The sequence below is a fragment of the Dacryopinax primogenitus genome, assembly GCF_000292625.1.
Source record: "Dacryopinax primogenitus strain DJM-731 SS1 chromosome Unknown DACRYscaffold_7, whole genome shotgun sequence".
Taxonomy (NCBI): domain Eukaryota; kingdom Fungi; phylum Basidiomycota; class Dacrymycetes; order Dacrymycetales; family Dacrymycetaceae; genus Dacryopinax; species Dacryopinax primogenitus.
In genome coordinates this window covers 1127228-1150624 of record NW_024467204.1, presented here as the reverse complement: position 1 = coordinate 1150624, position 23397 = coordinate 1127228, and the positions used below count along the sequence as shown (strand labels likewise).

The 23397-nt window shown below is 52.0% G+C and overlaps 9 protein-coding genes and 1 non-coding gene across 10 annotated transcripts in view; 5 read left to right on the top strand and 5 right to left on the bottom strand.

Moving 5' to 3' along the window:
* DACRYDRAFT_21833 (uncharacterized protein) overlaps positions 1-1747 on the top strand; it is a 5814-nt gene extending 4067 nt beyond the window's left edge. Inside the window, exons 6-7 of the mRNA XM_040772561.1 lie at positions 489-1329; positions 1387-1747. Of these exons, the coding sequence (XP_040629773.1) occupies positions 489-1055 (567 nt within the window). The 3' untranslated portion in view covers positions 1056-1329; positions 1387-1747. The remainder of the gene's footprint in view (positions 1-488; positions 1330-1386) is intronic.
* A 773-nt stretch (positions 1748-2520) lies between these two features.
* DACRYDRAFT_106961 (uncharacterized protein) lies at positions 2521-3693 on the bottom strand (the record flags this gene model as incomplete). Its single annotated transcript, XM_040768360.1, has 1 exon — positions 2521-3693. One exon carries the CDS (start codon positions 3691-3693, stop codon positions 2521-2523), a length of 1173 nt encoding a protein of 390 aa, XP_040629772.1.
* A 2096-nt stretch (positions 3694-5789) lies between these two features.
* On the top strand, positions 5790-7620 carry DACRYDRAFT_88563 (APC amino acid permease; the record flags this gene model as incomplete). The annotated part of the gene is made up of 6 exons (XM_040776863.1): positions 5790-5882; positions 5932-6000; positions 6050-6401; positions 6458-7287; positions 7336-7486; positions 7541-7620. 6 exons carry the CDS (start codon positions 5790-5792, stop codon positions 7618-7620), a joined length of 1575 nt encoding a protein of 524 aa, XP_040629771.1.
* Positions 7621-8148: 528 nt separating this feature from the next.
* Positions 8149-9989, top strand: DACRYDRAFT_94534 (beta-lactamase/transpeptidase-like protein; the record flags this gene model as incomplete). The annotated part of the gene is made up of 4 exons (XM_040777229.1): positions 8149-8199; positions 8365-8709; positions 8762-8941; positions 9081-9989. 4 exons carry the CDS (start codon positions 8149-8151, stop codon positions 9987-9989), a joined length of 1485 nt encoding a protein of 494 aa, XP_040629770.1.
* A 498-nt stretch (positions 9990-10487) lies between these two features.
* DACRYDRAFT_66098 (uncharacterized protein) lies at positions 10488-11654 on the top strand (the record flags this gene model as incomplete). Its single annotated transcript, XM_040775804.1, has 2 exons — positions 10488-11433; positions 11494-11654. Coding segments are annotated over exons 1-2 (969 nt in total), but the record flags the coding sequence as incomplete, so codon positions are not given.
* Positions 11655-13065: 1411 nt separating this feature from the next.
* On the bottom strand, positions 13066-17031 carry DACRYDRAFT_66095 (Gcd10p-domain-containing protein). Its single transcript, XM_040775803.1, has 11 exons — positions 16845-17031; positions 16664-16794; positions 16487-16593; positions 16342-16433; positions 16072-16280; positions 15870-16010; positions 15691-15823; positions 15522-15624; positions 15310-15470; positions 13535-15235; positions 13066-13482 (listed from the first exon to the last, which is right to left on the bottom strand). The coding sequence occupies exons 1-10, from the start codon at positions 16934-16936 to the stop codon at positions 14917-14919; spliced, it is 1488 nt and encodes a 495-aa protein (XP_040629768.1). The 5' UTR covers positions 16937-17031; the 3' UTR covers positions 13066-13482; positions 13535-14916.
* Positions 17032-17381: 350 nt separating this feature from the next.
* On the bottom strand, positions 17382-17464 carry DACRYDRAFT_t29. Its single transcript has one exon. It is a non-coding gene; the product is annotated as a tRNA-Trp (tRNA).
* Positions 17465-17930: 466 nt separating this feature from the next.
* On the bottom strand, positions 17931-19604 carry DACRYDRAFT_78779 (DNA helicase; the record flags this gene model as incomplete). Its single annotated transcript, XM_040776360.1, has 6 exons — positions 19579-19604; positions 19278-19530; positions 19037-19230; positions 18783-18983; positions 18276-18733; positions 17931-18222 (listed from the first exon to the last, which is right to left on the bottom strand). Exons 1-6 carry the CDS (start codon positions 19579-19581, stop codon positions 17931-17933), a joined length of 1401 nt encoding a protein of 466 aa, XP_040629767.1. The 5' UTR covers positions 19582-19604.
* Positions 19605-20036: 432 nt separating this feature from the next.
* On the top strand, positions 20037-21284 carry DACRYDRAFT_21824 (uncharacterized protein). The gene has a single exon (XM_040772560.1). It carries the CDS (start codon positions 20104-20106, stop codon positions 20998-21000), a length of 897 nt encoding a protein of 298 aa, XP_040629766.1. The 5' UTR covers positions 20037-20103; the 3' UTR covers positions 21001-21284.
* A 274-nt stretch (positions 21285-21558) lies between these two features.
* On the bottom strand, positions 21559-23124 carry DACRYDRAFT_15463 (uncharacterized protein; the record flags this gene model as incomplete). Its single annotated transcript, XM_040771106.1, has 1 exon — positions 21559-23124. The coding sequence occupies one exon, from the start codon at positions 23122-23124 to the stop codon at positions 21559-21561; it is 1566 nt and encodes a 521-aa protein (XP_040629765.1).
* Between the last annotated feature and the right edge of the window lie 273 nt (positions 23125-23397).

Here is a 23397-nt window from a genome sequence, read left to right as displayed (position 1 = left end):
GAGTGTACAGTCCCAGTATGCTGAACTCCGAGGGGGGCGAAGGCAGGAAGGAAATCTCGTTGAAAGCCAAGAGCGGGGAACTTGTACCCTCTCCGCCCTCTCCGCACACTCTGCCCCAAATTCACCACCGTGTCCATTATCGAACCGTGATGGACAACATTGGAGAACCGTTGCACCACATCGCGAGGTTAGATGTCGCATTTAAAGCGCTAGCTGATGTCGTCCAGGGTCGGTGTCGTCTTTGCAGGATTGCTTGATTTGTGGCTGAGATGCTTTGCAGCATGCAAAATAATGTGCATTGCCGGGTTCAACCATCGTGATCTATCTCCAGGCAATATCATTGTTGACGAGAAGAACGAACGAGGGCGGCTCAGTGATCTGGAATTTGCGAAGATTCATATGAGTGACGGAGCGGGGCACCATGTGCGGACTGTACGTGCCGTTCGCAGCATCTTTATGCATGTCTTGTTAATCCCTTGACATCGCAGGGGACTCCCGATTTTATGGCGGTGGAGGTGCTCCGTGGCTTTTATATGTTCGACCCCAATGAACCCGAGGATGGGGACAAGGACTTTCCATTGCGCCATAACGCTGGTCATGACCTCGAGTCAATCTTTTGGATCGCCATCTTCATGTTGTACAACTCCATGGTGGACGACGAGGACCAAGCGGAACACGCCATTGACCAAAGGAAGGGACGAGATGAAATCTTCGACTCTCAATACCGAAAGGACCTTTTCCTTTCAGGCAGAGAGCTCGGCCGCAAAATGGCTCAACACTTCGACGGTTCTAGTTTCAAGGCGATGAAGCATGTGTTGGAAATGCAGAAATCGCTGAAAGTCGCGTACACGGAATTTGAAGCGGGTCTGAGCGACGAGGATCAGGGGAAGGAACGCAATACACATTTTCTCAAGGTACACGACTATTTTGGGGAAAAATTGCTAGAAATGAGCGCCATTTTCAAGGGGAAGAAGTGCGAAAGAGTGGACGATATTCTGCGGGCGGACCGACGCAAGCTAAAGGCGACGCAATTGAACCAGGAGGTGGATAGTTAGTCCAGATGGCTTATGACGCACTCTGGCCACATTATTCAATTGCCTACATACGATTTCTCAAATACCTATACCCTACGTACTGGAAGCGAGGGCCACTCAACAACCCTTCCCACCTTCGATCCGATGTTAGGCCACCGCAGGCGAGACAGCTGCCGACTTTTTCGTCGGCTGTTCATTAACCCATGGGGTCATGAGTGCTAGGAATAATTATCCATCCATCCGACTTGAGCACCTCCACTGCAGCTTGGATGTGATCTTCAGTAATGAGGACATAGTCTGTGTTCCTACCGTATTCGTCAGCGCTTGAATTATTCTGACCGGTGTGATACAGGAAAGGAGGGAGGAAGCATACCACGTCGACATTGCAAATATCGGGATCCGGGCAGCTTTCAACGGCTCACTAAGCGCGTTCAGGATACCTGTCAAGCCTGTTGCATAGTAAACCGTGAGTGAAGAGCCTGGTCAATATGAGAAACTGACTGTGTTCCATCGGTCCATGCACTTTGAGCGCCCGCCAACGAGTGTGAATGCCTTCCGGTGCACCGTCAAACTGGGAGAACGCTGAGAACAGCAGCGGATGGTTGCAATAGAACGAACCTCAGTTGACCAATCCTGGGTATCTGTCACTACAGAGACTTCTTCCTCAGTTCGTGTGATAGAAGTGAACACTGGGCGATTGAAATCAATCGGCCCGAAGAGGGAGTTTACGAGACCAGTGGGGAGCTTTGCAGTCACAGGGAGTTTGTAAACAAACAGCTGATGATCTAGAACGATCAAATGGAATGCGGGGTTTGCAGATGGTGGAGGCATGAGAGGCACAGGGAGTTGGAGAAGGGAGTCAGGAAACCTCGACGACCAGAACGCGCCGGAATCTGCCTATCAGGATCTGGACCGGCCGCACGGTAGAATACTCTTCCCTACATGTGGGTGAACACAGGAGCTAGCCAGCTGTGCCACTGGGTTGACTAACTCAGGTGGAAGGGCTTTTTTATCGCTGTCCGCATCACGGGAAAGCAAGTACTGATTGTGAAGCTTGTTGAAAAAATCAGTATGTCGTACCGGTTCCGATAACAGCCTTTCATCATCGAGTTGTCATGATCTGATACGTCCCGAATTGATTGTAAGTACTCTGCTTCACAAGTTCGGATTCATGAAGGATACAGATCATAAGATACAGAGAGACAACAAGAGTTTGACGATGACGTAATAGACATGCAGAAGTGTCCGTGTTTCGACCAGAATGGTTTTCCGATGGTCGAGTCCACCTATGGGCTCCTATATATGCAGATCATCGATGAAGCTTTGGAGGGAGAACAACGTGTTGCAGTCCGAAATTTGCGCAGCGAACCGCCACGAGTTGGCTGGCAGAAACTATTATCGCTGTGTACATCAAGCTCCAGGAACGTTACCCCCTCTTTGAAATCGTTCACAATCTCGTTTAAGGTGCATACCAATGAAATTTGCGCTACAGGCAGTCGATCATGTGCACTTGCAAGCACAATGGAACATGAAGCGGCAGAGAGTAGTCCTCATCCTCCAGTTGTATGAATCGAACCCGCTCGAGCGTCAAGGTATTGACATTGGGAAGGGATATCGACCCACAGAGGTTAACGAAGACTTGAAGGTTGGTTCGAAGCAGAGTTCCACCCACGATACGGAAGGATCGGACGGAGGGTGCGTGCAAGACACGGCTCGGCTGATGGAGCCTTCTTATCAGACCATCAAAAATGTCTTCTCGCAGCGCTCCGGAAAGAATGGTGATCGATTCGAGTTTGGGTGAGGATTCCAGGATGCCGTTGAGAACGTTGTAATCGACATATCCTTCCAAACATAACTGGCGCAAGTTGGCTACTGGGTTTGTCGGATTGGTGGAAAGAAGGCCACTGAAGAACATTTCTTGACTGACCAGAGCGATTGCCTCTAGAGCCCGGAGACTATAATCGCCGACTGAATGCACGTCTACTTGTTCCAAACGAGGAAAAGGTATTGGGTACTGGTAAATCGTCCAACCCCCTCCAGACCACATGTCAAACGATATCAACGTCAGGGAGTGAGCCCCTAGCCACGCCCAATCTTCAAGTTCCGGTGCCCAGGGGAAGTACGGCGCGCAGAGATGGAGATGCTCGAGGGATGAAAAGCGATGCTCGATGAAGTCCAAATAGCTCTCCCTCGTGGCGATACGGAGATATAGACAAAAGACTCGCTGCAGAGCATCACATTGATCCATAGTTCGCAACATGAGGGAACCGTGTTTCGTGTTCACCGCGTTGACCTCCATGACCAACGTGATCCGGTTGCCGGCCGACAACTCAAGAAAGCGTTGAGGAGTGCATGGTAGATTGAACCGAGGGGCGAGGGAAATCACAGCCCAGAGGGCGGACATTGATGTAGAGATGTCCTTCCACAGGGTGCAAACCGAGTATAATGCGTGAACTAGCAGGGCGAGATTACGAGAAGCCGTATCGTTAGGCTGTTTAGTCGAGGTCCGTCTGGTAGAAGCGGCGAATTGTACAGCCATGTTCTTTGCATTTGCCAACCAGGCATCCTGCAAATCTTCTACAGCTTGGGTGTGCGCAAACTGAAATATGAGACCTAGTAGCTCAGATGGAAGGTTGTTTATCGCTGTGCGCGTCGACATCGTCGTGTGTAAGGTTGTGGACCAAGCCAGTTCGCTATGCATGACAGCGACAAGTATACGTACTGTTTACTTCCGGGAACATCATCTCATCATCGCCTCGCCATCATGATATCGGTGCGATGCGTCCCGATCTACTTTACTTCTCACGTTCGGAATTCTTAATTGTACAAATCAGGAGATATGGAAAGATCCGAGTCGGAAAACAACTCATTTGGATCGGGCGATAGCTGAACCAGCAGACGACAGCGAACGAGGCAAGTCATCTCCATGCATATGATTTGATCACATCACAACGCACCTGCAGAAGAATGGATGTTTAGATCCAAATGGTTTTTAATGCTGGAGTTCAGATACAAAATCCTATGTGGATTATCGCCGATGCTTTGGATGGGGAATCATGTCCCGCGGCGGTCCGAACAAAGAACAACGGGCTGAGTGGTTTGAGTGGCTGGAACTATTACCTATCTGCTTGAACAGTTCCCAGCAAACTTGTTCTGTAGCTCATAATCGTTGAAAATATCGCCTCGGTTGCAAAGTAGATAGAAGCGTGCTACTGGCAGTCGACCATACGCAATTGGAAGCGCGACTGAGCACGAAGAGGAAGAGTGCAGTCCAGTGGTGTGAATCGAATTCGTTCCACGGTTATTGTACTGACATTAGGAAGACATGTACCACAGAAGTCGATGAGCGCTTGCAGGTTACTTCGATGCAGAACTCCTCCCACCAGACGGATGGATCGCACGGAAGGCACCTGGAAGACCTGGTTTGATAGACTCGTGATCCAATCATTGAGAATGTATGCTTTGGATGCTCCTCCAAGAAAAGTGATGGATTCGAGTCTGGGGGAAGACTTTAGGATGCGGTTGAGAATGTCGTGTTCGATATAGTTTTCCAGGGACAGATGGCGCAAGTTGGGCATGGGGTTTGGCAAATTGGGGGGAAAGTCATAGTCGAAGAAACTGTTCAGAACCAGAAACTCCGCAAATCGGTCATCAGGTTCGCCGAATGTATGTAGGCCCACTCGCTCTACACGAGGAAAAGAGATGGGGGTGTGGTACATAATCCAGCCTCCTCTTGACCACATGTGAAAAGATCTCAACGTTGGGGCATGAGCTTGTAGCCATATCCAGTCCTGTGGTATTATGGGGAAATACGGTGTTTGGATACCAAGATGCTCCAGGGATGGAAATCGGTGTTCGATGATACCAAAATAGGTGTGTTCCATATCGAGAGAGAGAGAGATAGTAGAGACTCGTTGTAGAGCACTATGACGTTGCATGGTTTGCAACATGGGGCGGAGATGCTGTGGACGTTGAGGACCAACATGATTGGGCGACCGTTCGACAGCTCAAGAAAGCGTTGGAGGGTGCATGGAAGGCTGGACGGAGGGACGAGGGGAATCACACGCCAGAAGAGTGACACCGAGGTTGAGATATTCCTCCACAAGGAGCAGGTCGAGTATAGTGCGTGAAATAGCAGGGTGAGGTTCTCCGTATGGTCACGAGTACGTGTGCCGCCTGTTGACACCAGGGATTGTGCAGCTCTTTCGCCACTCGGTCATGTGCGAATTTGAATATGAGAGTAAGTAGCTCGGTTGGAAGGTGGTTTATCGTTGTCATCGACGTTGTTGGCAAGCAGTGGAGTTGTAAACAAAATCCGAGTCAAGAGTCGTCCTCACTGTTTCACATGCTATGGCGCGCGGTCGGAATTACTTAAGTAAGCGCCCTATCTGCGCCCGGCTATTAATCCTGTTGCGCCCGGTTCATGCTTCTTCTCTTCTCCCTTTATCGTCATCTGTCCTCCATCACCTGAGATCCCTAATCTACACGTCCTCCATGCATGCTGGATTCATGTTCGGGGTATTGGAGTTTGCTTCCCGAACGCCAGGGATCACGCGAGACTTTTAGCGAGAAGAATCAGGCAGAAGATGGAAGAGATCTGCCTGCACTAGGCATGAGCGACTTACGTACTGCGAAGATAAGCCCAGCGTGGGGCGGGCTGCGGCTTAACTAGATCTGCTCAACGACTGCCCTGCTTGTGCTTTGCCTCCTTGCTTTCTCTGTACCTGATCCCACTGTTAAGAGGCTCAGCTCGATATGGCTTCCGAAGTGCCTATAGGAGCGGACGAGGCGGAGCTCGCGAAGCTGGGATACAAGCAGGAGCTCAAGCGGGATTTGCATCTTTTGCAGGTGGGATTGGTTCTAGCTTCCTTGACAATATGCTAAGTATGTAATTAAGAATTTCGGCGTGTCTTTTTCTATCATTTCCGTAATCACTGGAATCCCTTCGCTGTTTCTCTTCGGTTTAGTGCGTACCTTCTCCTCACCAACTCAAACAGTTCTGACATCTCGTGCAGACAACCGGCGGTCCAGCAGTGATGGTATGGGGTTGGTGGGTTGTTGCGTTCTTCACGATGGCCGTGGGTCTAGCGATGGCCGAGATCTGTTCTTCCTGCCCCACCTCCGGCGGGCCATACTTTTGGGCTGCTAAGCTTGCTCGCCCCTCTCACGCGCCGTTCGCATCCTGGATCACCGGGTGGTTTAACCTCCTCGGTCAAGTGGCTGTCACTACTGGGATTAGTTATGCGTGTGCGACGTTTATTGCCACTGCGGCGAGTATGCAAAGCGAGACGTACGTGCCAGGTGCCAAGAGCATCATCGGGATATACGCTGCAGTACTCGTCACACAGGGCCTGATTAACACTTTTGGTCTGTCATTCTTCCTTGCATCTGTTCCGAACAAACCAAGACTAACCTCAGTCTAGGCGTGCATCTTCTCCGTTACCTCAACAACGTTTCCATCGTTTGGCACGCACTGGGAACCACGGCACTCATTATTGCCGTGCTTGCTGCGGCACCCACACACCAGTCGGGAGAGTTCGTCTTCCGCACATTCATCGACGGTACCGGCTCTCCAGGGTGGAGCGAGCGTGCTTCCCCAGCCTACGTCGTCTGCATCGGCGTCCTCCTTGCTCAGTACACCCTGACAGGCTTTGACGCCTCCGCACACATGACCGAGGAGACACATAACGCCGCCACCTCCGGATCATGGGGAATTGTCATGGCCATCGGCGTTTCGGCGCTCCTAGGCTGGTTCCTCCTCGTCGGCCTCCTCTTCTCGATTCAAGATCTAGACGCCACGCTCGCGCCTGCATCCGGGGAGCCCGTGACACAAATCTTCCTCGACACCTGCGGCCCGAGAGGCGCAATCGTTCTGATGGTGATCGTCATCGGATCTATGTTCTGGTGCGGCACGTTCAGCATCACAGCTAACTCGCGTATGATGTACGCTTTCTCGCGGGACGATGCGCTCCCTCGGTGGCTACATACGGTCGACCCTGTGCGTAAAAGTCCTGTGCGCACAGTCTGGCTCGCGGTGTTCCTCTCCTTCTGTCTTGGACTTCCTAGCCTTGGAAGCGCGGTAGCCTTCACTGCCGCGACGAGCATCGCTACCATCGGACTGTACATCTCGTACGGGATCCCCATCGCACTCCGAGTAATCGACCATGACAACTTTTCCCGAGGACCGTGGCATCTCGGGAAATGGGGCATTCCGATCGGGATCGTCGCTGTCTGCTGGATAATGACTATTACTGTAAGCGTTTCCTCTTAACTTGTGGAATCGTACTGATGACGAGAGCAGATCTTCTTCATCCTTCCTCAGATCAACCCGGTCACGAGCCAGACGTTCAACTACGCCGTGGTCGCAGTGGGGATCGTCATCACCTACAGTCTCGGCATGTGGCTAGTCTTCGCGAGAAAGTGGTTCAAAGGGCCTATCAGGCAGATTAAAGGTATGAGCGGTTGTTACTATGTTGTCCGCCTGGAAGGAGCTGATGCTGTGACAGCGGAGGAAGCAGGCATTGATGTTATGGATCCTGATGCATATGCGAAGGCGGAGAAAGAGGGGAGGTTGGATAGCAGATGAAGTCGCTGTATGAAAGATAAAATGCCACTTGAAGAGTAGAGAACGTATGGACTGATGACTCATTTCTATTTTGGACAGATTTCTCTCCTACAGCAGTGGCCAGGTCATCGCCGTTTCTGTGAGTGATCCAGGAACTTGCACACGCAACGCTAATAGGGAAAAGAGCACGTGATGCAGTGCGCGAACGAGATAAACATTCAATTGAATTGAATTGCAACCTTTCAACCACCAACGATGTCCTGATTTGATTGCATGACACTATGACTACTACTTTAAAAATACACTCTCAACCCCATGACTACTGGCCAAGTTATCGACTTTGCTCAATCAGCGGCGGAAGGAACGATAATGTCAACATTTTGTGGAGGTCGGGGTAATACCCAAATGCGGATTTCCATTGTCATACTATTGGAGGTTATCCCGACCATGGACCGTCCAGCACATAAGGAATAAGCTATTTATATAGGAACGCAAGTGAATGCTCATACGCAAGCGTGCAATCGCGACCGCCAGTGACGGTTCTGCAAAATGTCGAGCAAGCCAGTGATCAACGACGGCCTCTCCGAGTACATCACCACTGTCCTCCTAGGGAATACAAAATCCCTGGACTTGCACTAGCGGTCGTGCGTCCGGATAGCGAAGTCGAACTGAAAGGATTCGGGGTGTACAACGACGCTGGCGATCATGTCACACCTGATGTGCGTAACTTACTCTATCGCTCAACCCACAATTGATAACGTACAGACGCTGTTTGGGATCGCCTCCTGCTCCAAGGCCTTCTCCGCGTTTGCATCATGTATCCTGATGTCTGACTACTCTTCCTCTCCACCCCCATCCTATGCACCTCTCCCGCAAAGCGTCGAGACGTTCGACTGGCACACACCCGTCAAGTCGCTCTACCCCGAGTTTGAGCTACAAGACAAGTTCGCAGAGACGGAGATGCAGATGTGGGATCTTGTAGCGCACACGTGCGGGTTACCCACACACGATTTGGCGTATGGGTACGAGGAAAGGGATAAGGTGCTTGAGAGACTCAAATGGATGAAGCCGAATCGTGGGCTGAGCGAGGAGTGGCAGTATAACAACATGGTGCGTGCGCTCATCTCCTCAGTCGGGGACGGACACTTATGGGGTTGGGAAGATGTTCATGGTAAATGCGCGGATCATTGAGAACCTCTCGGGCATGCGATATACCGACTTTGTAACCGAACGCATCCTCAAACCTCTCAAGATGGATCATTCCACGTACTGGCCGAGTGAGGCCGCCAAACTGGGAGCCTTCAGCCAGGCTTTCTGCTGGGTGCCGGGCGTGGATGGCGAGGTCTGCAGAGCGGAGAAACATTTTGTTGACGACTAAAGTGTTGGGCTGATGGCTGCTGGTGGGAGGATCATATCCACTGCGAGGGATATGGTGTGTCTCCTCCTGTCCCTCGCATGATATCCACTCACCTTTTTTCCAGACGAACTGGATCAAATGCCTCCTCTCTGGAGGTATGAACCCGCACACGGGCGAGCGCTTGTGCAGCGCGGGATTCTTCAAGCACCTCACTACCGCCCGAGTGGTGGGCGGCTTTTCCCTCGCCAACAATCCGCGTTGGCCAGAAACAAGTGCAACGCTCTACTCAGCCGGCCTCTTCACCCATCACTATCAAGGACATCAGGTCTTCTCCCACACGGGCGGCACCCCGCGTGTGTCGTCGTACCAGGTTTTCTGTCCGAATGATAATCTGGGTATCGTTCTCCTCTCCAACCTGGGAAGCAGGCAAAACGTGCTTCTCGCGGCGGTACATAGGATCATGGAGGACGTTCTCTCTCTTCCGCACATTGACTGGCCCTCTCGCTTGAGGAGCGACGTACAGCACCCATCTTTCGCCGCGAAGCAGCGTGCAACCACCCACAAGCGGGCTGAGGGTGTTCAACTCCCTCTGCCACTAGAATCATACACAGGGAAATACACCTCCCCTTCCTACGGTAACTTGACCTTCTATTCCACCGAGTCCCGGCCTTCCGAGGAAAGGGACGCCATCCTTTCCGCTTTTTCAGCAGTGGACAATTCCCCCTCCGCCCCTCCCCTCCTTGCGCCCGACGTTCCCCAGCTCTACGCGCGCTTCCCAAGGATCTGGGGCTCTCACCTCCGTCTCCAACACTCTGAAGGCCCTCTGTGGCAAGCGCGACTCGAAGCTCTCTACCCACATGGCTTTGGCAAGGACCGGAGCCCGTTTGTCAGAGCAGCGGATGTGCTCGAAGCCGAGTTTGAGGTGGAAGGTGGGAAGGTGAGGAGGATGTGGATCATTCGATATTCGTTGGCCCAACCAGTGAGGAAAGGGGATTACGAGAAGGCGAAACAGTGGTTTGAGAAGGTTGATTAATGTTCTTAACTCGACGCATACGTGTTAGGCACCTGCGAGCGTCCCACATACGAGAGTACATTTATGTATTCATGATCACTAGTGATCATGAATACATAAATGAGAATAAGTATTTAGTTAGTGGAGGGCGCCTAATGGTTCAACCAATCAGAGTGCGTGCCTCAGAAATAGATCAAGGGATCGTCACCTGACCTCAGGGGTGTCTCCTCATCGTCCTTTGCCCCTTGCTCACTGTCCAACCTCTCGTCGTCGTTGTCGGCCGTCATCTTCTCGTCGTCCACGATACCTTCCCTGGCTTCCCCACTCGAAATACTGCGCCCTATACCCAAACAACTAACCCGCCACCCAGGACAGACGATGAATTTCTTCCGGCGTCAGTCTTCCTCCCGCGAGTCCGGCTCGGGTACTCCAATCTCCCCTCCCCCTCCAACCACGGCCAGCACCTCCCCCCCAGCAGTCGACATATCCCGCGGTCGCCCATCTTCCAACCCCAAGCCTAGCACCTTCGCTTCTCGTTCTCGTTCCCGTGCTCCCGCTGGCGTGCCGGCGTACTTGCATGCCGCCCTCACGGATGCGAAGTATCTGAAACTCGTATTGTCGGATCTTTCTGAACGGGAGAAACAGAGGGGGAAATGGATGAGACGGAGACTGAAGGATTTTCCTCCTACCTCTGCTGAAGGAACACCCAAAGATCCGCAGGAATACTATTCCATCCGCCTGGGGATGTACGCTCAAGCCCAGGGGAAGAACCGCTACACCGGCGGAATAGTACCCTACGACCACAACCTCGTTCTCCCTCCTCCATCAATAACAGGAGGGAGTGAATATGTAAACGCCTCGTGGGTGAGAGAGCTTCATGGAGGGAAATGGTGGATCGCTGCCCAGGCCCCCGTGCCGAGCACAGTTCACCCTTTTTTGAGCTTGTGTTGCGCTCCTGTGGCTTCGCCGTCGCTTGGAGCAGGCCAACCGAAGCGGAGAAGAGTACAAGCGATCGTAGTGCTCACGAGGGATGTGGAACTCCGGATCCGCAAGGCCGATCCATACATTCCCCCCTCGGTGGGAGAGAGCGTCGTCCACCCCCCACCTGAGTCCAACCCTCAAGGTCAGCCTATCAAGGTCACACTCCTCTCGCGCGAAAACTTGCCGGGGCAGGTAGTCCTCAGCAAGCTGGAGGTTAATGGCCTTCCGGTGGAACATTGGTGTTACGAAGGATGGCCGGATCATGGGGTTCCTCTAACCGGAGGTCCCCTACTCGGGATGATAGAAGAAGTCGACGACTCCCTCTCGAGTGAAGGCACAGCACAGGACGGAGAAGAACTTGAAGGCAAACTTGCGATCGTGCATTGTTCAGCTGGCATAGGCAGGACAGGAACATGGATTGCTCTATGTAGCCTGCTCCGAACCTACTCCCTTCTGCGTCCTGTTCCCGCCCCGACCCCAAACGGTACAGATGGCTCCATGCAAACAACGCTCCATCGCCCTCCTCCCAGCTCTGCGCCCGAAGGCCCCTTCGGCCCCTCCCCGCTCGGGACGTTCCCCCCTCTCGTGGTACCACCCTCTGAGCCGGCGCAAGATCTGGTAGCATGGGAAGTGGACAGCCTGAGGGATCAGAGGACCGGTATGGTACAACGGGACGAACAAGTGCTGTGGGTATATCAAACTCTTCGGGACTGTCTGATACAACAAGAGCGGGAACGGAGTCAGTCCCGTGGTCCTGGGGAAGAACGGGGCCGATCGAGCGGAACCGGAGAGAAGGATGGTCCTGCCCGGGGAAGGGGGGGTACGGGACGGAGCTTATCGCGCTTGAGAGGGGAAGGGAGGAGCGAAAGCAGGGATGGGAGGAAGGGGAGGGGATATGCAGACATGGCCGGGTGGAGTGAAGAAGACTAGCCTGCTGTTGGTTTGGCGGTGTTCTTGGTCTAGGTCTGTCCGCATCATCTACCTGGACTTTCCTGATAAGTGGCTCAAGAGTGAGGCTGAGATGTGCTGCTTTGTCAGGTGTTGTATTCTACACGAAATTTCTTTGACATGCAGGCTTGAAGGCGCGGCGTGTGTCGAGACTCTCCTGAGAACTGCAGGGTGCTGTTGAGATGTCGCTTATCGATACTGTGCTGTCGAGGACAACGCCCCTTTCGTCTCGGGTCCGCCGAGGAATATCACCAGAGGCCAGAAATATGGCCTAGACTTTGCTGTTGCCTTGGCATAGTCCTTGCTGGCGCCTTGGTCGCTGTGCTGGAGGCATCCACTTCCAGACTTCTCGAGCAACCTCATGACAAAATGATGTTATTTTAGGTGTACCCTATTTCTTTCAGGGTTCTAGACCTACCCGCGTCACCTGGCAGCTGTTCTTTACTGCTAAAGGAGCATCACATGTATTCCTGACATGTCGCCCTGGGTGACATGTCAGGAATACATGTGGCCAATGTCAGGTGCCCCCTCCCAAAGCTCAGAAGGGCTGGCTTTTGCACCCCATGCTCTGGTCTGCATGCACTGCTTTCTGTCCTGCTGGGAACGTGACTGGGATGTTTCGAGAGACGCGCGCTTCTTTGCCAGGTGTTTGGATTCTTCTCAACAGAAGGGAGTGCTTCGTCTCCCACACGCTGGCTTAAGGACTTTGCTTGTCCTACGAGACTGTCCGTTGAGCGGTATTGGAGAAGGGTGATGATGAGGTATACGTTATCTTGGCGGTCAGTTCTATTCTTCAACGAGCAGAAGAAATCGATTTTCTCTCCAGCGCAGGAGGAAGATTCCCAGATATATGTCAGGGCGGTATCACACTAGCTCAAATCCACAATCATTGTGGACAATTTCCTTATTCTGGCGAATATAAGAGGAAATTCGTTACCCGCGGCATCTTGGACCAGAACGGCACAACATTTACACATTGCAGGCAAGTGGCGGTGTTCGGCACCCGGTGCCTACTGGGTGGGCGGACGGCGATAGAGTCCCACCGTCGACTTGACGACAACCACAACGACCGCAGTGGCTCTAGACAAGTTCTCCCGCTGGGCGCACGGGTGACTGCTCAAGGGAGACTGACGTTCTTGTGCGCCGCAGCATAGAGAAACAAGACAGTCGATCAACAACATGGGGTATACGGGGAGTCCTCGTCGTACAACAAAGTGAGACATGGACAATTTTATCAGCCCAGGAAGGGTCCATCGTCATGTGCCGCCCCAGACTCGGCACTACTTGTTCTTGGCCTTCTGCTGCGCCTCCCATTTGTGTCTGCAAGCCCCACACCTCGACGGATCCATCCGCGTCGTACCCTCGTACGTTGGGTACCCATGCTCGGGGCGGACGCACCAGTCCTTGCGGATGTCGCACTTTACCGGCACGAAGTTGAGCACTTTGCCTGCATGGCAGCTAAACGTCGTTGTGTCGATCCGGGTCCAGCACATCGTGGGATTATTTTCGGATATGGAGTGAATGATGTGGCTGCTCCGGAAGCGTCGGGTTGGTAGCTCAGAGGTGGCTACTCAACAAAACTGAGCTAAAAGACTGTGTTCAGCACTACTAGGAGATCCGGAGCTAGCGTCACTCACTTGGTCGTCGGTGTCAACACGATCAAAGGGTACGTTCATCAGAAATCACCTAGGACTCACTCTTTGTCTCTAACCCCCATCCTTATCCACGTAATTTAATTTTGCTGGCAACATGGTCGAGGCCTTCTCGGGGGTGGCAGTGCGCCGGGTATCCAGGAGAAATACGAAGAACTTCGACCCCAGGTGACCGGAAACGAAGAGGAAAAGCCGCATCGTCAAGAGAACGTCGGGGACGAAAAGCACCCTCCAACGCTTCGGTTTCCGGAACTTCCCATTGTGATCGTTAACCGAACTTTCCAGCACACGAGGCCGCGCAACCAGATTTCCCGATCGCTGCCCGATTGAGGGCCTATCACATTGATTATCCAGATAGGCGCACGGGGCCCGAGCCGGACCGACAGATGGATGAATATATTAATATATCCATCCCCATTACTGCCAAATATTCGGCTCGTCCCTTCTCTAGGGACTCAGAACTCGGGAAGTCGTGGCGTTACAACGGGAAGTCCAACGGCAGCATGGTATCATGCCGCACTAGTCAGCACAGAAACCCTGCCTTCCTCAAGTTGTTGTCGAATATTTCGGCCTGCTTGCGGCTGACGCACATCGAACACTTCTCCTTGTGGGCGATGTTGATAAAAGTCTCGGCCATTGGATATTGCATCCACGGCGGACGAGAACACATTGGCCGACTCGTGCTCCTGGGCACCTCTTGGCACGTCTCGAAACCGTGACCGCAGAGATATTTGTGAGCAAAACGTTTGAGGAAGCACATAATGGCACTATAGCAACTCCCGGTGAGACTTCTATTCGGGACTTCATAAATTTCATAAATTGACTAACCTTGATGGGGCACGTCAGAATGATTCGGATGATGAGATATTGATGCACCGTGTTCTGAATATCCCCATTATTTAACTCAAAAAATTACCTCTAATCCTTCTTTCAGCCAATATATCAGATATTTATACCCTCCTCGGCACGGACTGGGCCGTGTCAGTAGCATATGCTCACCCTGCACTGCATCGACTAGTTAGGTGGCACATTGGTGCCAATGAGATCCTTAGAGCCGTCCTCCAGTAGGATAAACAGCAGGTCGACACAAGCTTGTGTGTGTGAGTCTTGTGAAGCGCGTTGCTAGATACTTGCCCGTAAGTTATCCATTGCCACACCTAATAGCTGTTGACAGTTCGCAAGACTTGTCGTGAAGTTATGCCAACACGGTTGTGGTTCGTCTAGCTGCCCTGTAAATCCCTTGATCTGAATGAATCTGCGGAATCGCTTCCAAGCAGGGCCATGGATCGTCACAACTCAAGCAGCACAAGTCAGCACCAGTTGGTTGTAAGAGTAGTGCAACAGATTGATCGAATATCGCCACTGAGCTACGAGGCACTCTCGAGAGGCTCAATTACAGTCTGCTCTGCGCCAGCCGGGTATCGCTGACCATCACCGCTGGCGTCCGCATCGAGACCTACTTCTCCAGACGATTGGTCAACTTGCATCTCTTCGTCGGCTTCCACGAGTGCAGCCTCCACAACTTCCTCATCAGCTGCTCCACCAGTCTCGCGATCCTCGACAGTCTCTTCAGCTGGTGTCTCTGGTGCACTCCCGCTCGCGCTGGCTCCGGCTTCGTTAAGCTTTCTTCGTTTCTTGGCTTGAAATTCCCAGTGGACGATGCTACTTGCTGAGGGGTCGTCGTATCTATTCTCCAAATCAGATTAACACATCTACAACGAATTTCGTCGGAGATAGAATAAAAAGGCCCTGCCACGTACACCTTGATAGCATGTAATAGCCAGCCTCCGCTCCCCTGTACGTTCATATCCGGATGTGTCCTGCCCGGAAGCACCTGATATCGCCTCAACCAGCCCTCTGTAGGCTGCAGGTTTAGCCATCCGCCTTGTTGGCGGAGCTTCACTTGGAGATCAGCGAGCACCTGTGGAGAATCAACGCTGATCCACACAGGGAGGACTGGGATGAGGCGTACAGAGTTGTATGGACTGTGGATGACACAATTCGCTGAGCCGGCGAGATACTTGCCGAGTCTTCGAACAATGCTCATCGGTTCATACTGCGAGACCACTATCATGCTATTCACCTTCAATCAGCATTGTCATACGAATTTCATGCCCCGAGGGAGCAACGAGAATACCCACGCGTCCCATTCGCCGGCGAACAGGTCTTCTCTCGTTTGGAGAACAAGATCTATCGCCTCTTTTCGCTTCTCCAGCCTGCGGCGTTCGCGTTCGGATTTTGTTTTCTTGCCTGAGGGCGAAGTGGGAGGAAATACTTTTCCATGTGTCAGCTCGATCTCTGGCGCAAGGGTGAAACCGACCGGGGGTGTGACTCTCGTCCGCTGTTGCCCAGTTGAGTACTCGGAGCGGTGCTAGCTCCTCAGGTGTGAGGTTCATTTGATTAAGAATGTGATGCGCAGGAGGGGAATCAGCGTCGTGAATAGTGAGCAACGTTCCTTTCCCTTTTGATTGTGTCAGCTAAAGTTTCACAACAACAGCACAAGTCGTAGGGGAGATGCGTACCACCCATCCGCTCCAAGACAGCGCCGACTATCAGCCCCGCGCAATCCTCCACGACGATGTACCTCCCATCTTCCTGCACGTTGGTGAAAGTGAGCATTTGGGCTAGGGTGTCGATACGGAGGTGCTGCACGCGGGACGGCTGTTGCGCGACTATATGGGAAAGGAGGTTGCTTGGAGAAGGAGGGAGCGCGGTAAACGTTTTGTTGAACCTGGTCACAGCATAAGTCGTTTGCAGATGAAGACCAAGTGCAGGTTAGAGAATGGGCGTACTTGGCTTGTTTTCTTTTCCTGTACTTCTCCTTACTGAATTCTGTCTTTAGCTCATAATTCGCATGGCTCGTAATTTGCATGTTGATGATATCCTATCCCACGGGTTGAATTAAAGCCTGGTGACGTCAAGTGCACTATGACGTACGGAAGCCGCTGTGCCACTCTTCTTGAGCGCCTCGATCTCCTCAAATGTGAGGGGCTGTACCGCCTGCCCCACATCTTCTATGTACTCATTTGTAGCCTGGGTCTCCTCTGTCCCAACACCACCAAGTACCAGGATGGTCAGCCAAGCTCTGGGGTTGAACAATGGAGACGGACCCACCGAGCTCCTTGACAACCTCGGGCTGCATGACTCGCAAAATACCACTATCGACGATCTCGTATGTGAGTCCAAATGGATGCCCTAGGAGGCGGGACGACGGGAAGGTGCCGAATTTGCCCAAGCTGATGGTTCTGTCGACAGGCGTCAGCACCAAACTCAGTGGGAATAAGGAGAGGCGTACGCCTTATCGTCAACTTTGTGCACCCTCGTCTGTCCCGATGGCATTCGAAATACCACGTTATCTCCAGCCTTGATGATATGCCTGTTTGACATGCGGTGTTGTTCTTCGCGTACCTGCTCAGATGTTACACCTGGGGCAGGGTGAACAGTGGATGTGGATGGTCCGGAGTCAACGTTGACGGCTTCTTGTTCCATTCCATCCTCGACAGCGCTCATATCCGACAGTAAATTGAAGAATAATCCGGTTGAGGGAGGCGCTGCCTTGCAAATGGTAATCCAGACAGCTAACAGGACACGGGCGCTTGTCGGTCAAGAATTTCAGAGCATCAGGGACGAGCGGAGGCAAAATCTGGATCATGTTGAAAAGGTTACCAGGACGATCCGTACTCCGATTTTGGAGATGCCATGTCGGAAAAGTACAGGCCGTACCACCTACGTCTAAAGAAAAGTTACATATTCCACAGGTACCGGACATCCACATCCCCCAGTCGGAAGGAGGACCTTAGGTAGCACAGCTTTTTGCGAGGCCAAAATGTTATGACCACTACCCGATTTGAACGGATGACCTTGAGGAGGTCCCAATCACTGGAATCTCACGCGCTACCGCTGCGCCAAGCGGTCTTAATGGTACCTTGTCTGATTTTAATTTCATGACACTATACCCTTGGTAGACGTATCTCTTCACCACGATGTAACCTCGTTTTGTCACCCCCTCTAGACTCATACATCGACGGGCTCACGCCAAGATGATTCAGAGAGGCTGCTCGGAAGCCAGCAAGCACCTCATCAGACAATGTCGTCAACAGCCTGCAAGTATTGAGGAGGTTACTGTAGTGAAGACGGATATTGGCAAAAAACGGGAGTGGACTTGGGCAATGGATGGGTTGCGGATGAGGAGCTCCTCGCTTAGGGGCTCGAAGGGCTGCAAGCTCAGGAGATTCACTGTATGATCGAGGGTCGTAAGTCTGAGGACGCTCTGGTGGATGACTCAGCACAAGAGGTTTTCGAGTAGATTCATCATTGAAGAAATTACAACTGTACAAATCACGTCACCGCATCCCCGGCCCCTCTTCCCCCGGATGTCGCCTCACGACATCGTCGCGTCCCCCGTTTCCTCCCCATCGACCTTGACATCCATATCCCACACCAAGAGTCCACCTCCTTGTTCTCGGAGCCATTGCGCGCTCCGCTTCTCGTCGTTGAAGTACACGTATGCACGCTGTAAGTCTTGCCGGTCGACTTCTTTCGCTTTCCGCCGGCGAGCGAGGACGTCCGCGCATGAAATGAGCTGCAGCGCGTAGCGGAGAGTCGTTTCCTGGGCCATTTTGGTCAGGACAGCGACAGCCTCGTTGCTGATAGACGTGTCTTCTTCTTGACAACTGTATCATTCGTTAATAGGCAGGCGAAGAAGAATAGGCATCGAGGTGCATACCGAATCTTGATGATTCCTTCAATCTCATCTGCAGAATACGGGCCGGTCCGCACGATCATGACCCTATCAAGCAAATCGACCGGCAAGCCATGCGGCGCCTTGTATCCCGTCCCTCGAACTTTCGCCATTCCCCTATTGCTCGCCATCACTACGATGGGTGCAAGCTCTTCCTCAAGCTTGCGGTTGATAAACGAGAAGCACTCAATGTCCAGCATATGCACTTCATCAATGAAGAGAATGCCAGGTGTGAGAGTCGCCTTGGACTCTTCTCGCCACTCATTGATTTTCGTGTCAATCTGATCACGTAGCTCGGGAGAGATCTCGCCTGTGTCACCCGCGAAAAGTGCAAGGAAGCCTTGTGTGCGACTGTTGATCACGTCGATTTCGTGCAACGAGATAGTGTGCGTCACTTCACGGCGCTTTTGGATTTCACCCTCTGGGCACTGGACAAACTTGGTCTACGCGATATGAGGAGCGGAAGCGTAAGACAAGAGCAGATGCACGCACATCGGCACCCATTGCATCATAGTCCCTGCTCCTCGCAAAGCTCCGCCCTAACTTCGATATCCGTCCAGATGCCTTATCGATGGCAATCACGTCTCCTGCAAGGACTTTCTCCTTGGTGAGTGAGTCGATCATTTTGTTACCGAGATCATAGACTGTCTCCATGTCGGTGGTTTTTAGTGTGAGCTTGCCAGTCTTGGTCGCCTGATCGACATATGTTAAGCACATCATCAAGAGATCGAAACATTGTCGCATACTCCAGTGAGACTCCGGTCAATCTGAATCTCGACAACTTCGCCCTCGATGATCTCCGTCTCCTCCTTGATCTGAACGCCAATACTTCGACGGAACGCTTGTGTCAACGCCTCTGTTTTTGACATCGACAACGAATATACTTCTGATGCAGCGATGGAAGTGAACGGTACATCCGGTCCAAGCTCTTGTGCCATCCCTGCAAGCAGTCAGGTAACCAGAAGTCGCGTAAAAGATCTCACATACCCATAGCAATAGCAGTCTTCCCACTCCCTGCTGGTCCCGCCATCAAAATTGCCCTTCCCGCAATCCGTCCCTCTTGTACCATCTTGAGGATCAGACCAGCAGCGCGCCGTGCTTTGGTCTGTCCCACCATGCCCGACCCGACGGGGCGTGGGTTCAGGTGGTCATCCAGTCCGAGGCCCCGAATATGGGAATGCGCACCAATGCGCTCAAGCTTGGTGAGATCATGAAGCGCAGGTTGTTGGAGAGAGATGGACTGTTGAAATGGTGAGGACTACCAGCTTGTATATATGTTTGAACGTACCATGCTGTCAATTGAAGGAGTTTAACAGAGACGCGTCTGATGTGCTTTGAGCGCCAAACGACTTTTTTCGCCACCGTTTTTTCACCTGCTTGCTTCGGAGCCGAGGATCTTCCGGTTCGCGTGCTCATTCCCACTCTTTCTCATAAGCATGGACCGGTCCTCCTTCATCCTGACTGTCACAAACCCTGCATGCAAGAGTAATATACATCTCGCGTATACCCAGCAATATACACGACAAGGTCAGCCTCCGTCATGGCCACGGTACCGTTCAAGGTTTCCGCCCCGTTTTGCAACCCCGCTGCAGACCTCATCGTTAAATCCTCTGATGGATTCGAGTTTCGTGTTCACAAAACCTTTCTTGTTGAAGGTTCAGCGGTGTTTGCAGACATGTTCGACCATCCGCAGCCGTTAGGCACAGATCCGACTGAACCTGTGCCCTGGCCCGAACGTGGCGTACTGGTCGACCGACTCTTACGATATATTTATCCAGTCATCAAGCCCACCTTGATATCTTTTGACGATGTGATGGAGCTAGGCCGGGCTGCCGATAAGTGGCAGATCGAAGTCGCACTATGGATTCTGAGGCGCGAAGTAATGTCCCCTCGTTTCGATCATCTACCCCTCCGCGTCTATACCTTCTGCTGCGAGATGGATTTCGAAGATGAAATCGAGCTCAGTGCCAGCAAGGCTAGCCTGTCGGACCCACGTGATCCCTGTCGTCGTGATCAGATAGGCAACTCGTCTGCCTTGGATTTAATTCGCATTGTCATGATGCATGATGCTGTCAAGAAACCGGCGAACCTTCCGGAAGCCTTGAAGAGAAATGATGCGACTCGGCCAGTACCGGCATGGCACCAGCCAATACTCTATGCTTGGGACCCACTATTCAAGAGGAATGACGCGGATTTGGTTGTCAAGTCATCCGACGGTGTCGAATTCCGCGTATTCTCCCTCTTCTTACGGGAGGCATCGCCTCGTCTCGCCGACCTTATAACCACATCTGGTGCCTCAACCTTGCCCACGAATGCCAGTTGTGCGAAGACTATGGAATGGCCTGAGCATGCTGGAACGATACAAGCACTTTTGCGCTATATTTACCCTCTTGGCGAACATCCGCGTACGGAGCAATCTACCGATGAGCTAATGGCTGTGCTGTGGGCAGCCCATGTATGGAAGATCGAAGCCGCCTTACGCCCTTTGCGAGCTGCTATTATCAGCCCGGAACGTGTTAGTTCCGACGCCATGCCTTCTGCTGCAGCATGGAGTTCGATAAGGAAAGAGAAGTCGCTGCAATGCATGCGATCGAGACTGACCCAGTATACCACGACAAGATTGCCGATTTCGTTGGTTTATCTGCCCTGGATTGGCTTTACCTTGTTGACGAAAGAAAGAGGTGCCTTGCTGCAATTAAGGCTGCGATAAACAACGCCTCGCTTCCACGTATGCCTAACGATACCTGTTTTATCCATGGATCACGGCACCTATCTGTGTCATCTTCGGACACTTTCAAGCCGTATCTCACACGAATAATGACGGCGAAGATGTCGGCGGACACATTCGCAATACCTTCGTTCCTCTCTCACAGGAAATGGGACGGCAATTTTGGTGGGTCGTGTTACGGTCAGGGAGACCAGGCAACGCTTCAATCATGCGAGACCGCCTTGAGGGCTCTCAAGGTAGAGTTGAGCCGTATTCTCAATTCTAACAAGTCATAGCACAATGTATAATGATTCCCAGAGAATGTTATTTGCAAGGCCTGTCACTCCCTCACAAAGAGCGAGCTTGGTTTAGCCTCTATTCCAGCCAGAAATCTTCCGAGAAGTGTCTTCAATGTGGTAAAGGAGTTCTTCAGCAAATCGTCATTATCGCTGGCACCGGATGTATCATTACATTTGGGGAACAAATATTGATTGGCAAAGTATATCAATGAAGTTCTGATTCCTACGACCTTTTCAAATGAAGCTACAACGGTTGATCCATCTAGCAATAGAGTACAAGATGCTCTTTTAGAACTTTGTTCACTTGTTCAATGATTTCCTCGCTGCTTCTGAAGCGTGCAGTGTTCTTTCTGCACTCAAGACAGGTGCCGCCTACCAACATCTCGTACAAATCGGGGGTGGTAACTAAAGAGTTTGGGATGATCGCTTGACACATGGCCTGCACAAAGACTGAATCGAGTGTCGCTTTGTGGCTGGCATCATCATGGCTGTAGTGTTCGAAATGCACGCAAGATGAAGGGGACGAAGGAAAGCTCAACTTTCGCAATGCTGCCATTAGCCTCTTCACCAGTGTCGTCCGAAATTCGCGAAGCTGTATCAGGTCATATCCTGTCATTTCCGTGAAGTCGTTTCGATTTCGATTTTCCATCGGATCGAAGAGAATAGCACGCGTTCTTGCTATCTTCTTCTCCTCTTCAAATCCCATGCTGTTGGCGAAGCCGTATATCTTCAACGGGCGTGTTTGAAGATGCAGAGGGGACATCAGCTCTTCACGAAATGCAGAAACGGCGACTTGAATATCCCATTCTATGGCAGCCCTCATGCAGAGGATGAGATGCTCCAGTCTCGAAGTTCCGGTCTTGGTAGGCGACCTGGGTAGAGGATAGATATAATACAGCAGCGTGAGAATGATGCTGGCAGGGAGTGGTAACGACAGCGCTGGGCGCGTCCCTTGATTGTGAGCAGACGACGTTTCGGACAGTTTGAGGATGCGATCTCGAAGTTTTGGCGATGAGCAAGCTAGGAAGAGCCGGAAGACCGAAAATTCGACACCGTCTGCTGAGTGCACTGCAAGGTCCCCGTTTGTATCACGGAATTCTGATGGGATGGAGCTCGAATCGGGCAGCCCTGTCGACATCGTAGCAGTTGCGTCAGGATTGGGTGAGAGCGTAAAATGGCTGTCGAACGTCGCATAAGGAGCGGATCGAAGCTTAACGAGTCGCAAAAGGTCCAAAGCGGTCATGTGCCTTGTGTGACTGCGAACTGGGATACCGAAAGGATCTATCTCGCTCGCCTTCTTCGCTACTTCATCTCGTATGTCTGTGAAATCCATTTCGCACGCAAAAGCATAGATCTTGAACGCATTCCGGTCGACATCCACAAACTTCTTGCACAAGAGCGTAGCTTTCAGCCAATCGATCGCGACAGGGATTTGCCATTTTTCGGCAGCCCGGATGACGTCGAATATTTCATCGAGAGAATTGATAGCTGGCTTGGGAATAGGGTACATGAGGATGAGTAGGTGGTTGATGATCTTTGCTGTCTCATCCCAGCGCACACGTTCGACCTTACCCCAGCCGATCGTGCATTCGTTTAACATCGAATCCTCGAGCATACCCTTGAAGAAGAAAGAGCCTTCGATGAGAATCGCTTTCCAAGTTTTGAACTCGACATTGTCAGAGGATGTGACGATGAGATCTGCTGTCGGGTTAAGGAAGCGAGGCGGTGCATTGAATGCCGACGCGGAACGGCGGTTCGTTTGGTTCTCCGTGGTAGATGTGGTAGACGATAGTTCGACCCCAGAAAACAAAATGGGGAGAGAGTCCATTATTGAGTGGCCGTTGTTGAATGGGCGAGCAGAGACGAGAGACAAGAGGTATATATTAATGGGACCATTGACCACCTAGCCCTGCTGTCGTACATTGTCCAGACCGTCGGATTTCGGAAATGCGGTAGACACGAGGTGCGCCAGATAACAAGCAGCTGCAAACGAGTAAGAGGTAGGATGGCGGTTTTGAGGTAGGAAGTAGATAGACGCCGTACAACAACACATGGTTGCCAGCAGAAAGCGCCAGCTGTCGCATGTTGAGCTGCCCGACGC